Source organism: Pomacea canaliculata, linkage group LG10, assembly GCF_003073045.1.
Source record: "Pomacea canaliculata isolate SZHN2017 linkage group LG10, ASM307304v1, whole genome shotgun sequence".
In the NCBI taxonomy this organism is placed as follows: Eukaryota; Metazoa; Mollusca; class Gastropoda; order Architaenioglossa; family Ampullariidae; genus Pomacea; species Pomacea canaliculata.
Genome location: NC_037599.1, coordinates 3059955 through 3074367, shown reverse-complemented (window position 1 = coordinate 3074367; position 14413 = coordinate 3059955). Strand labels below are relative to the sequence as shown.

General features: G+C 37.2%; 1 protein-coding gene across 16 annotated transcripts in view; it reads right to left on the bottom strand.

The window, feature by feature from the left end:
• Nucleotides 1–1565: 1565 nt before the first annotated feature.
• LOC112574275 (microtubule-actin cross-linking factor 1-like) overlaps nucleotides 1566–14413 on the bottom strand; it is a 154661-nt gene continuing 141813 nt past the window's right edge. For 12 of the 16 annotated variants that reach the window (XM_025255231.1, XM_025255229.1, XM_025255233.1 and 9 more), the window contains 15 exons: nucleotides 14197–14391; nucleotides 13761–13889; nucleotides 13461–13604; nucleotides 12867–13055; nucleotides 12421–12572; nucleotides 11912–12152; nucleotides 11006–11168; nucleotides 10613–10725; nucleotides 10230–10343; nucleotides 9756–9873; nucleotides 9208–9219; nucleotides 7923–7979; nucleotides 4831–5015; nucleotides 4008–4173; nucleotides 1566–3755 (listed from right to left, as the gene is read on the bottom strand). In XM_025255231.1, the coding sequence (XP_025111016.1) occupies nucleotides 3475–3755; nucleotides 4008–4173; nucleotides 4831–5015; nucleotides 7923–7979; nucleotides 9208–9219; nucleotides 9756–9873; nucleotides 10230–10343; nucleotides 10613–10725; nucleotides 11006–11168; nucleotides 11912–12152; nucleotides 12421–12572; nucleotides 12867–13055; nucleotides 13461–13604; nucleotides 13761–13889; nucleotides 14197–14391 (2259 nt within the window). In that variant the 3' untranslated portion in view covers nucleotides 1566–3474. The remainder of the gene's footprint in view (nucleotides 3756–4007; nucleotides 4174–4830; nucleotides 5016–7922; nucleotides 7980–9207; nucleotides 9220–9755; nucleotides 9874–10229; nucleotides 10344–10612; nucleotides 10726–11005; nucleotides 11169–11911; nucleotides 12153–12420; nucleotides 12573–12866; nucleotides 13056–13460; nucleotides 13605–13760; nucleotides 13890–14196; nucleotides 14392–14413) is intronic. The other 4 variants (XM_025255242.1, XM_025255227.1, XM_025255234.1 and 1 more) reach the window with 3 other exon arrangements.

The window sequence follows — 14413 nt, the reverse complement described above, 5'->3', positions numbered from 1 at the left end:
TAATTGTTCAACATGACGACATCGTCAAGTGTGGATTTTTTCAGGAGTGGTCTCACCAGGGCATTTTTAAACAAAGATAAGAAAACACCTGATGACAATGTTTGTGATGGCAGGAAGTAAAATATCAAACTGAAGAAGGCTTGTGGGTATTGGGTCTAACTGGCAAGTTGTTGGCTTGGCTTTCAGAATTATTCACCTTTATATCAGAGATTCGTGGAAATTTGGTCAGACAGCATCCCACAAGAATATCACAGGAGATGCTGTCAGGCACCAATATCGAGTCCAAGGATTTATATTATTACTGCAACCCTGCACACCTAACTTAGCTTTCAGTTTCTGGATACCATACAAAGTGCCACTTAGGCAAAGAAATGCATACCTAATCAAAAGTCCTGCATAATCATCACTATCCTCAGTAAAAAACATAAGGACTCCTAGGATTATTTTTATTTTATTTTTGGGGTGTGATATTTGTGTGTGACAAATTTATGTTTACATTTGCCTTGCATAGACAACAAAGATTGATAACTGGATTTAAAATACTTCCCCGAGGAATTTCACAACTTCGGCTTTACTTGATTTTACAGATCCTACCCTAACATGATCCTATTAAATTCTAATCCATCTCAGCAAATCTCCATAAACTAATCTGACAGTCTCTCATGTGAGTTAGAGTCAAAAGCCTCTTTAAAGTAGAAGATATCTACATCCTCACAAATGTGTCACCAGCAGTTTTTTATCCCTAAAACCATGCTGATGTTCCGCATGAATTCTTTTGTCTACGAAATGTTTAACTAGAGCATCTCCGACTACAGTTTCCAAAACTTTACTATGAGGGGATTTTGACTTTGCCTATCAGTGCAACCTCAAGCCTAGACTGTTGTGCAAGCCTTAAGAAAAAGAAAGTATTGAACTACATACAAAGGGAAGCTACACTTATTTATATCTTTATACCAAAAATGACGTCTGATGTAGTTGAATTGATTCTTGTGGTATGATCGGCGAGCTGTCATTGGCATACCACCATGTGCCCACCCACTGGGCAACAAAAATACTTGCATGGTTTCTACATCCTTATGTATTTGTAAAGGGTATAGGATATAACTATGCATGCACAAAAAATCTCAGCCTTTCTGGTGTGTAATCACATATACAGACTGAAATTTATAAAGATATCTGTAACCAAGTCGTGGGGTTATGGGATGTTGGCCAACTTTTGCCTACGTGCTCAGAGCCAGCAAGTGTAGGATGCTACAGGTGGTACTGAACGAGGTTGAACAATTATCACAGTGAGTTCAGCATTGGATCATCAGGCGGTAAAATGCAGAGGCTGTCTTGTCAACTTCATGTGTTGTCCTATCAACTAATGTCAACATCTTCGCCAAAACATCAAATGGCAATATATAATCTGTTCTTTTTAAATTTCTATGCTATTAGCATATTACTAATTATAACTTTTTTCCTGACAATAAACTTGACAGAACCCACATTCTTTTAAAATTTAACCATCAATGCCAGTCATTTCAATCTGAGCAACATTTGTTCAGCAAGAAAGCATCACCTGATGAGATTCTTTGCATTTTATTTCTTACACATTATTCTGACACCCAGAGGTGCAAGGCCATACAAAACCAATATAATTAGGTGAAATTTCTACAGTATTATGCAGCCTGCCAATAATGACTTGTACAGCAACTGCAGTTAAGCTGTAAGCTAATAGAAAATGATAATGAAGACAGCCGATGAACATATCAACACGATTTGGTGTCATAGCCAGCGCTTGCTTCCATTACAAACACACAGCAGCGTCTTTTCATACATGAAAAGGAATGGTATTGAAGAAATATATTATCCTTTCTCAAATTCAATTTTACATTGAGATGAACTGATGGGCAAAAGAATAATAGCTACAAAAAACTGTTAACACATATAGGTAAAAAATAAGTTAATCTGAAGGTATTCCTGTACAGTTGATGGCACTGATTAAACACATTTACAAGTTAATCATGCATGCACCATTATATTTCTTATTTTTTTACTACAAACTGGTTGAGATATCACACAGTAAAGGGTACTTTTCACTATATTTAAGCCTTAAAAAAGTTTGTTTTAAAAAACAATGGAAAATGGAAACAAAAATATATGTTGAAGAAGGGGAAAAAAAGTGAATTCTTTGAAAATGCTTACGTGTAAACTAGATGTAAGCCTTAAGTGATGTAACTTGGTAAGTGACATCAAAACTATGTAAAGCCTAGCCTTAAAAAAACTGACCAATACATGTGATATATTATCTGTCAACAGATATTTCGTACCTGTGGTTTTAAAAAATAAGGAAAAATCAAACACACCAACATACTCTTGTAAGAAGAAATATAATATGATCATTTTATATAGAAATGAACTAGGCTAGAAAAACATGCAATGCACATTGTGAAAAAAGCACCATGTGCTTCGGCTTTTTCTGCACAATGTGCACATTTATTGGTCATCATGGTCAAGGAAAACACAACCGTTTAGCATCCACATACCTGCATGTCTGCCGGAATCCACATTCTCACATTTCATCAAGCTTAGCACCAAGCTAATCCAGCACAATTTTTCTCTTGTTCAGTGGCTAATCACAATATGTAAAGCTCTTTGCCATTTCTAATGCAAGCAGCACATGTGCACACACATCCAGTACATCGCCACCATGATCCGAAAAATGCTTTGTACACCAAGTAAGGAAAAAAACAAAAACGAAGGAATCATCTAGTGTGGATAAAAATCTACCAAACACAGATAAGAAAGCAGACCACAGAAACATCGGTAAAACAATTTAGTAGCAGCAGCAACCTTTGGTCTCATTCTTATCTATGTTGCAGTAGTCAATTTATACTTCATCATGCTTTTTGTCAATGTTTCCACACTAAGACACCTACCCCTTCAAACAAAACATGAACCATACATTTGCCACCTCAGCATGATTGTGTGTCAAACAAGACAATAACAATAAATAATTCTCCTTAAATATTCATTGCAGCCAAGTTGCCAGCACAGCCACCTGGCTGGATAATCACTTGATCAGCTGAAGCACTTTGGAACACGAGCCATTGGTAACAAGCAAACAGTAACACCTGGAGCCAGCCACTCTTGTTTGGAGGCACAAACAGGAGGGTGTTGGCACTGTGCACAACATCGAACAGTCCTCTGCACATTTAGCTTGGGAGCAGGCAAATGGGAAGGAGGCAGATCTGCATGTGCATGGTGGAGGGGGTGAAGGGAATGGGGAGTCTCTCAAAGGGAGACAAGGGGAGATTAGCAAGAGTGAGGCGTGGTCTTCTCTGGCAGCTCCAAGTCATAAACAGATGCATATCATATTCCAAGCACATACCTCTCATCTGTTTCATGAAAGACTTGCAGAGGTAAGAAAAGAAAAATCACTATAAAGAAGAAAACTGTTCTAATTTGACAGTCCTCTGTTAAAAAACAAGATCATTTCTTCTTGGCAGGAGAACTTCTGGGAATCCGTGAAATCTTAGTGTGTGTGACAGTAGGTAATGTGACAGTACGTGTTTCAACAACGTGGGTCTGGTAGGTCAAGGTTGTGTCCTTGCGGCCACCAACACTGCGTTTCTCAGTCTGCATGGTGGTGAATACCTCTTGGTCACGCTCATCGGAGCCTTCGCTGCCTGTCCGACTCTCAGGCCTGCTGCCTGTCCGACTCTCAGGCCTGCTGCCTGTTCCAGTGCTGGCGTGACTGGAAGTTTGACTCACTGTGCAGAAATGATTATTATGTACAGATTTTTTGTAGGCATTTGTTGATAGAAAATTACATGGACAAAATACTTTTTTTTTTTTTAACTAAAGCTTTAAAAAAAAAAAGGAATAATAGAAAAAAAACCATCATCAATGAAACACATGCTTGTTTGCTCTGAGCACGATCCAATCAATATCAACATATAAACATAATGTTGAGTTAGAAAACTCACGCACATTACACAAATATCCTCTTCCCATATGCTCACCTGGACTGCTGATGTTCCTAGGGCTGCGGATATCCCGAGTTACTTTTGTTTTGGTGATTCTGAGTCCATCAGGTTCTGTCTTAGACATAATTTGTGTGACCTCACCATCAGGACTTGCCCTAGTTCGCTGTTTCCATGGTGAAGGATACTGGGTTTTTTCTCGAATCTATAAGGCATACAACACATAGGTTATTTGAAAAATATATATTTCAATGAGACAAAATACCTCATTATTTTAATGTTTGCTGTATCAAAGAATAGATAGCTTTTAATGATAATTCCATTTAGGATACTTACCAGAGGTTGTTGTGGCACTATGCTCTGCTAGGAGTAACAAGGAATAAACTAAACAAAACTAATACTTACCAGAAATGTTGGTTACGTTAACAAAAATGTTAATAATAAATGTTAGCAATAATCAAAACCCTTGTTATTGCACTTGCAGTCTTTCTGAGTGGCATCAAGAAAATGAAGATCCCAGCCAATGCATCTAACAATAAGTTACTGATCTTTCATTTATACTGCGTAATAAAACTGAAGAGAACAGAATACTTTTACAGTTACTGCATGACAGAACAGCATAATTAGCACTGTTCAGTATTAACATCTTAAACTACCTCAAGAAGTGAAGGCACCTCTTTAAGTTGAAAATGTGATCATACAGTCTCCTTGTATTATACTTATAACCTTCATAATTTTAATTTATGATCTTTGGATGAAAATATCCTTCGCAAGCAAGCGAAGAGGACAAGGACTACCTCTCATCCACAACTCTGACCTATTGTCAGTAAAGTGACTGACAGCAACACCAAACCCTTAGTACCTTGGTGATAGGGCCTAGGGAGGATCCAGACCGACCGCTCAAGGAGTTGCCGGTGCCAGAGTAGGTGGAGCTACCTGATTGTGAACTTCCTGCAGGACTCTTGGTGATGAAGCCAGTCATAGACTGGCTAACTCCTGAGGCTAGAATGAAGTTTTCTCGTAGCTCCATGTTAGTGCGGCCTTTGGCTGAAATGATCGAAAAATTATCATAATATATCCAAATGATTCCCAAGCTACCTGTAATGGTCCATTCTAAGAAAAATACCATACAGTTCAAAAGATGCTGCCTATAAGACAAATCAGTACTATCTTCCACCATCACATTAATGCACAAATGACACTTGAATCCATGAACAATCATTAGTTGTACAAACTCTTTTTGGATCTACTATCTCACTAAGGCGTACCCACTTTGAGCAGCTGTGAATTCACACATACTATCTCTTCTCTCTGCTATCATAATCACTTGTAGACAGTGAATTATAGCAATTTAATTGCAATTGTTATTATAGATATGGTGTTTTCAAATATAAAATGCAAGAGTTTATGAAACTTGTAGTGCAGTTCTTTGTCCTTTTTAAAATTAATATCTGTAACTAAGAATTACCCAAGCATTACCATATGTTTTAGACATTCTGGATATGTCTACAACCATTAGTCTTAAAAACTCATCTCTCTTTTAAAACTTCCTGATAATCTGTTAAGTTGTAAAACTTTTTGTAAAAAATGTGCAGTAAGATCACAAAGCAAAAGAAAAAAAAAAACAAAATTTAAAAAACCCAACAAAAACCAGCCCAGTTCCAAAAGTGAGAGAAAATGCCAACAATGTTAAAAGTAACATTCTTTTCCACTTAAACAAAGTTCAAAGAACAAAGTGGGTTTCAATCCCATCCCTAGTGCATATCACTATATGTATGCACTGCTAGAAAACCCCAGTGAAGAAAAAGGGTGCAGTGGACAAGGGACGCTGCTTACATAAAATGTGCCAACATCTTCAAGATCCTGACAGCCTCATACACATCATGAAAGACAAAAATAAAGCTAACAAAGCGTTTTTTTTCTGAATGTTGATTGACAAACAATTGTTCACCTCAAGCTGCTTCGGAAAAGCTTTTATGTTTTTAATGGCCTGCAGACAAGTTTATCTTCTCTAGTATTAATATCATAGGAAGAAATAACATTGTTGTATTACTGAGAACTGAGACTATTGTTTATTCACTTAAGCTGTTCAGCTGATCTGCTGCAATCTTAAACTGTCCACTTACTTGAATTATTTTGTTAAGTATCTGAATACATATACTGCTCAAAGAAATGTTTTAAAGAAATTTATTAAATGTCTAATATGATCTTAAATTTTCTCAATGAAAAAAAAATTAATAAAAGTACAGATGCATTCTCAAAATTTTAAAAGTGCTATGTAGCAAAGATATGACAAGCTATATAATATTGCAATTCTTGATCATCTCAAACATCTGTGGTTTTTTTTTAAATCATTTAGAATCTTTGTGTTATGTTAGCAACTATCTATAGAATTTCATCATTACCTCAGTTAATCACATGCAAATTAAGAGTACATTCATTTCTTCTGAGCTGAGATTTCATTAAAACATGTGCCAAATGCTGGGACTTAAGAATTAATAACTCAGCCATTAACCAAACATAGCCGTAAAATAACATTCAGAAGCACAAGAAAACGACTAAGCAGCTTAATTTGCATGCTGTTTATTTTAGTGAATTACTGAGGTCCCTATATAGAAGTCCTTGTTATGCAGTTTAGTGAGCTAGTAATATCAACAATATATATTTTCAAATGCTTCTTCATACAGCCAATGGAGATCAAGCATTTCCACTGGGAAAGCTCTTTTAATAACTCTTTTTCAGTACATTATTAGAACTTGAGCTTGTGAATCTTTTAAACTACATAACAGGCTATTATACAATAAGCAATCCAATAAAGGACTTCTGAGTGCCCCAAATTTCAAAGTCCAATTCTTGTCCCTCAGAAATTATGTGTACTGAATTGCACATAAAAACAATACTGAAACTAAAAAACATTAATATATCCTTGCAAGATATTGCCAGGTGTTAGAAATAAAATATTAAGCAGCCAAGAACTATAAATTAAAGCGCAATCTTTAATCTGAAATCTGTAACTAAAATATTTCTCGATAGAATAATAGTCATCTGTAGCATTTTTAATCTTGGTTTAAAAAAAAAAAAATTCCTTTTTTAGATTACAGCCAGATTAAGCTTTAACTTTTCCCATACCGTTCACACCATCTGATGCAAATGTTTTCATAGCTTCAACTCAACCATATGTCAATTTCATTGGTATTCAATGAGCTAACAAAACTTTCTACTGAGTATAAAGTAAGGACAATTCCATCTTTATATAAATAGTACAAGGCTTTATATGAGCATAAAATGTGCCTTAACATTGTTAAACTAAACACAGCTGCTTATAAAGCTTTACGTAATAACAAATTTGCTTTTATCATGATTCGTTTATTTAAAGTAGCACCATGAGCATGTATTGGCAGCTGATGCTGAAGACAGCCATTCTTCTAAAATTCCTCTTCTCTGGGCAATCTAGAGGCACATAAGGGACAAGGGAGATGGGAAGGGGTGTCGTGGATAGCCCAGCAGCATGCTGTCAGTTGGGAAATAAACAGCATCTAAAGGACTAAGCATTCCCCCACCAAACACAAATCCAGATGTAGAGACAAACCCCAATGACAAATACATCCACCATTGCTTATATATTAGGAAGAAATAAATGCAAATAAATCACACTGGGTTACCCTCTAGTGTGTTTCAGATGCCAGTGCTTAAGCTGTCTGGAGTGTGAAGCTAAAACTCTGCATGCAACAGGACCAGTCACCACAATATGCATCCGCACTAAGACAACCAGCTTTAAACTGGCTGGCATAACATGGCAGATTAAAACAAGTGTACAACAACAATCAGTTGGGAACTGGGGAACCAACATTTACAATGCTTGCACAAAAATACCACATAATTAAAACCATGTGGTTCAAACAGAAAACTGAGCTTCAAAAACCCAACGCACAATGCAGACAGAAAACAACCTACGGTCTTCCGGCTGAAGAAATCGTCTTTTTAAGCGAAATTTGCGCCGCCAGAGGCCAACTTTTAGGTAGAGAGAGGAAAACAGAATTCATTAAATTCCAACAAAAAGTGAAGCAAACGGTGTGGCACAAAGACAACTTTAAGCATATACAATATATTGTAATACTGAATGACATGCAGGGATAAATGGTTTGAAAAATCTTGAGACATGTAGGTGAAGCACAAAGAATGAAGCCTGTCATAATGAATGTACTGATGCAGCCCAACCATCTGCACACAAGCTGATAAAAAATAAAGAGATGGAAACGGACATCAAACTTCCCCTCTAAAGTAAAAATATTTGTTATTCTCTTATTAATAATCAATATGTCGGTACACGTTGGTAAATATAGATATGATGAATGTTTATTGAAAAGCATTGAGATGATTTGATCATGTCAAATTGACACACACACACAACCTTTAAAGTAACAAACACACAGTTCTTCAAAAGTCTTCGGCATTTTTCCCTTCCCCTCATTTTATTACTAAATACAAATCAGCCTCTCATGAAAACTGCAATTCTTTTACCAACAATTCCCTTTCCCTTTGCCCACATCTCTTATTACCCACTCTTCTAGTTCTCTTTACAAGCTACCCTAGATTTTTTTAAACATCTTTGTCTTTAATTTTCTACTCAGAAATCAAAAGCTGATAGATAAGTCACCACCTTGCTGACCTATAATTTTTAGTAACTCCTTTAATGTCTAAATATACACAAGACTGGCTTGTTACCTTATTCTACTCTCAACACATCTTAAAACATACAAGGCAGAGGATGAACAGATGAAAACGATTGCACAACCACACCTTCGTCATGAAGGTAAACAATACTCCCGTAATAAAAGGACATGTTTTCAATAAAACTTTGGTAATGAGCACAATCAATTGAGAAACAATTGTAGCAAAACTTTGATTTCCTTGATCAAAATGCTTACCATGTGTGTGAATGTATGTTTGTGTGAGAGACCTGTTTGAAAAGTTTCACTTCACAGTAACTGTATCTCCACATATTGAGTAAATAAATTGTCTGAATTGGCAAGCAGTTTCCACCACCTCATAAAATACAATACAAAGCATGCACAAACATCCGTGACGCACTGGTAAGCATTGACATACAATATGTAAAAAAAAAACAACCTTATCCACAGACAACCAAACACACAGATGAATTGTTGTAACATTCTTACAGACCATGATCCCTTTCCACCACAAATATTAGAGGTTATAATTTTGTCTTGATACTTACTAGACTGGAACTCTGTACATTTGAAATCAATATATAAGCACTTTTAAAATGTGACTACTACATAGAGACCCACAGATACCAGTAGGCCTTTACAGCATGAAAAACAAGACCTACCCTCCTACCGTCAAGATTCTTGCATCCCAGAGAAAATATAGTCTCATGCACTGAGTGCCTGACAAGCCAACTATCCCTCTCTTCTACAAGCAAAAGACCCAAACCTTTATATGTGACATTCATATTTTTTTTCAGTTCCAGATACATCATATTGAAACAGATATAATGACTGATGACAAGTACCGTTTACAAGGTGATGCATGCATGCACATTAAGAACGACCAAAACTGAATACAAAAGGTGCTTCACTTGGTCACACAACACATGGTCATGAACCCTCTTACACCACATTGTACTTCCTACCATTTGAGCAGAAAAGAAAGACAAGAAGATGAAAAGTGAATGATAGTGTAAGGATGGGGTAAATGGAATATTCTGGGAAGGGCAGCATAAAAAAAAAAAAGGTCAGACAAAGATTGGAGTGAAAAACCTACCTCGGCAGGGATCATTTTTTACAAGGAACTCATCCAGGGCCACCCAGCCACCACCCACGCGCACCATGACAGTGCTGCGCAAAATTCGAACCAGTCGCAGCTTCTGGGAATCTCCAAACTGTCAGATTGCGCAGGCAAAAAGAAACCAGTGACATATGAATCAAACAGGAATAAATCGTGTATTGATCAAAGGCAAAATATGCAGTAGCTGCTGCCATCCTTTCATTCTGCTGCAGCAGCTTTATCAGCAGTTTATTTGTTATATAAAAAAAGAAACTGGTTTATTATACTGTTTATCATATTAAAACTGATAATATTTTTCAATAAATACTCATGTAAACTTAAGTTCTGCAGCAAAAGAAAGAAAAAAAGAACAAATTGCATTCACCACATATGTAAGCCCTTTGAAAGAAGTAAATTGCTATTAAACTATATTTGGCAAGCTGAACAGACAGTTGATAAAAAGTATCTTACTCGATATTTGCCCTCGCCTATCTTGTGGATCCTGAACTGTTTGATACAGGTACACTTGCACACCTGTCGCCGGACCTCATCCTGGATGAGTTCTGAGTCTGTCTCTGGTTTTACCTGATGATGAAACCAAACTCATTAAATGTGGCACTGAGCTTTTTTTGAAAAAAGCTTTTCTTTGCATTAAATATTAAAACTTGTTGAAAGATGATCAGAAATGAAAATGCCTCACAGTTTCCCACAATACAATATGCAATGGCTGAAAGATAGTTTTTGGTCAAGACATTTCAAAGTTTCGCTGCTTTATGAGTGAGAAGGCCATCTGAATACAGGAAAAAGATTGAGAACTGCAAACATGCACGTGGCAATCTTGATTTATCTCTCACCTCTCTGTCTGGTCGAAGTGCTGCCACAAACTCCTTGTAATTTATAAATCCATCACCATCTTTGTCAAAAATATCAGCAACCTTCTCCATCTCCAGTTTAGATGTAGGGAATTCTGGACAAAGAAGACACGTCAATGAAACATTTTCAGACGGAAATATCCTGTCACTTGACCCTAGCTGTTAGGAAATGTATAACTAAAAATTATAATTTACCACGACTCTGGCAATTAAATTTTACAACAATTACAATTTACCATAAAAATATTCAATTACACGTGAAGCATGGGGATGTGTGCAGATGTTCCTTACTTTTAAAGAAGCAAAATAAAATGCAATTCTTTCATAAATTTCTGGAATGTTCATGGGTATTAATTAATCAGAAGCAAAGCTCACTGGATGATATGATGCCTTCGATGAACTCTTTGCGGGTAACACGACCATCACGGTCTCGGTCTTGGCGACGGAAAAAGTCCATAATGCGGGCTTTGTTGTGATGCATCCAGCGCAAGTATCGTTTGCGCCAGTCTTCAAACTCAAAGTTTTTGAGCCGTTCCAGCTGGAAAAAAAAATGTTAATGATTTTTTGCAAAGGACTGATTAAATCTTATCATATAGATACTGGAGTGCAATCTAAAGAGACTGACTCAAGTGGTACTTTTAAAGTTAATCCAACAGGCGGTTAGGGAGCACACAAAGGCAAGGATAACACAAATGCAAACATGAACTTTTTATTGGCAGAAACTGCATACACTTGAGACTGCAGCCTCAAGTGGCAAATGTGATTAGATTTACAACAGTGAATAAAAGAGGCCCAAGAACAGATGTTTGAGGCATCTCATACTTCAAAAGAGCAGGTGTCTACCACAGACTGGGTGTGAAGTCAGGCAGGATCAAAACCATTTAAAAATAGTACCATAGAGACCTAAAGTAATATAAAGGTACTGGAGATGGATATCACGGTCTAGAGTATCATATGCAGCCAACAAATCGACCACTGCATGTAAGGTAATGTGATTCCTGTTGCCAGCAGATAGTAAGTCATTTACTACTGACAGCAATGCCATCTCAGATGAATGATTTTCATGATAGACTGATTGAAATCGTTATGGTTGGAGAAATGGGTCAAGAACTTGGTCAATAGCAATAGAGGGAGAATATTGTGCTACATGGGTACTGAAACAGCTAGTAGGCCTGACTCCAGCCTGACACCAGTACTCCTATGACCTACTACTCTGTTCCGCCATAGGCAACAGGTATAACAGTAAGCACCACAACAGAATCTTTTTCATCTGTGATTTACCTCATTCATGTGGTCAAGAGCATCTTGTAGCTTACGTTGTCGCTCCATCGCCACTAGCCACACATTACGCCACTTGTTGAACAATGCTCCAACTCGTGGATTTCGGAACTGTGGTTCTGGTGTACCTCTGCCTGTAGCATCAGGAGTGTATCGTCCTGATGTGTAGTGATCTGGTGTTCTTCGACCAAAATGTTCTGGCGTGTATCTTCCAAATCTGTCTGGTGTGGTTCTTCCACTAATTCTACAATAAAAATAATAATAACAATAATAAAAAGCAAATTTTATTTCAGTAAGTGCTAAAACCAGTTAGACACGTGAAACACCCAATGGAAAATTAGCGTGAAGAATAAATAATCTGAAATCTAAGGTCTAGGCTAATAAGCACTTTGACCATGAAATCTAATTCTGCATACAACTGGCAATGTTTAAAAAAGAACAAAAACACCAAAAACAAAACCTATGCTTTTGCAAGAGAATAAATCTTTCTAGAGTTCCATATCCTTACTCACCTCACAGGTATTTTTCTGGGAGTACGCATGCCGGCCTTAAGCACTGGGATGTGAGACAAAGAGTCTTGCGTCACAGATGATGGGCGCCGCTTGTCTGCCTTGGTCAGACGGTCTACATCTGGTTGCCTGGAGGACATCTCATTCTGGAAATCCTGTGACAGAAGCTGGACACTGTTCTACACTTTCTCAGATGCATGGCACATAATACAATTATATAATAACAACAATAATATATAAAAATAAATGTCTTGTTCTAAATTGGATTTTTTTTTATATTTTGAAGACTGGGGTGATTGGCATCTGAATCCTTCAAGTGAAAAAAGGAATGACCGTACAGTATCCTTCAACAAGCACATAGAAAAACAACCGATGCCAAGAGATCTCACTGTACAGCCACCACAGAAATACATGACCTTAATCAAATACAGGGATATACGGCCTTTAACCTGGTGCTCTTTGATGAGCTGTTGGATGATGGCCATATCCTGAGGAATGGTCTGTCGATCAACATCGGCCAGCGTCATCTCTGCATTGTTCAACCATGCCAGTAGATCCTCCAGCAGTACATTATTGTGTCGCAGGTCTGTAAGTCCATTAGAAAGTCTGGCACTGCGCTGCCGGCCAAGAGCTGTTAACTGCCACAAGACAACCACATGTATGGTTAAAAAAAAAATATGCTTACATGTTGCTGGGCATTCTCCTTAAAAAGACTCATCTTTTGGTTCAATGACAGCATGGAATACATTCTTTTAAACACTATGTTATATGTGTTACTTTTATTTGTTCTTTTTTTTTTTTTCTTGTTTTGCTGTTTTTTTATTTCTATGTTCTGGTTTCAACAAGATGAATATGCTAGTTTTGTTAAATATAAATACTGTAACAGAAAGTGTGATTTAAAGTAATAAGTTTTTAATTACAAGTTACAAGAAAAATACTTTCGTTAAATAAATAAAAATCTTTAAATTAAGATGATTATGGTTAACTTTGACAAAAGTGGCTGTGGATCAAACCATAGCACTAATAGCTGTAGCAAAACCTACCTCTTCCCAGCGTGCACGGATCACAGAAAGCCATTGCTTCATGATAGGGACTGAATCAGGATGACATCGCTTCATGATGTCCTGACCAATATTAAGCGTCTCTCGCAGGTTTGCTTCCTGCCGTAGCAATGATTCCTCGAATTTCTGTATATACATCAAAATATTAAGTGCTGTCTCTCAAATTTCTGTACACACATCAAAATATTAAGTGCTATCTCTGAAAAGAACAAGGAAGCTAAAAGGAATGACAAATTAAAAATCAAGCGTATGAAGGTAATGACATCAGTTATTTCACTATACCTTGTGCTCCTCCATTTGTTGTAGGATGAGTGGCTCTTCGTCTGGGATAGGTCCCCTGTAATGTAGCTGTCGCTCAGCATCAGCCAGCCAGCTAAGCAGCTGTTGGGCTTTTTTGTGGAACTCCTCCGCCTAAAAAAAATACACCCCACATCATTCAATGTAGAGAGTTGAATCAAAGTCAATAAATGCACTAGTTACTCTACTTGTCAGCATCATTCCATACTTTTGCAAAATATATTTCCAAATTTTACTTTCCACCAAAATTATTTAAATACAGAGGAAGAAAATGTAGGCAGCTAAGTACAAGGAATCTTGACAGATTGTTGGAGAGAGCTGCACTAAGAATATAACTCTTTGGATTCCAAAGGAGAAGTGAAAACAAACTGATATTCTGCAGTCCTACGTGTCATGATGCAAGATATGGAGACACTCTCACCAATCTCTGGGCATGCTCCAGGCGATCCTGCTTGCTCACACTTAGTTTGCATACACGGTCCCAAGCAGCATTCAGTTCAATGAGGTCCGACTGCAGACTGCAAACATCTCCTTCTGCTCTGCTGATTATTTCCTTGGCCGACTTTTGTAGGAAGGCGATAGTTGTGGTTCGAGCTCCCAGCTCTTGTTGGAAGGCCTGTCGAGTGAACACATGAATG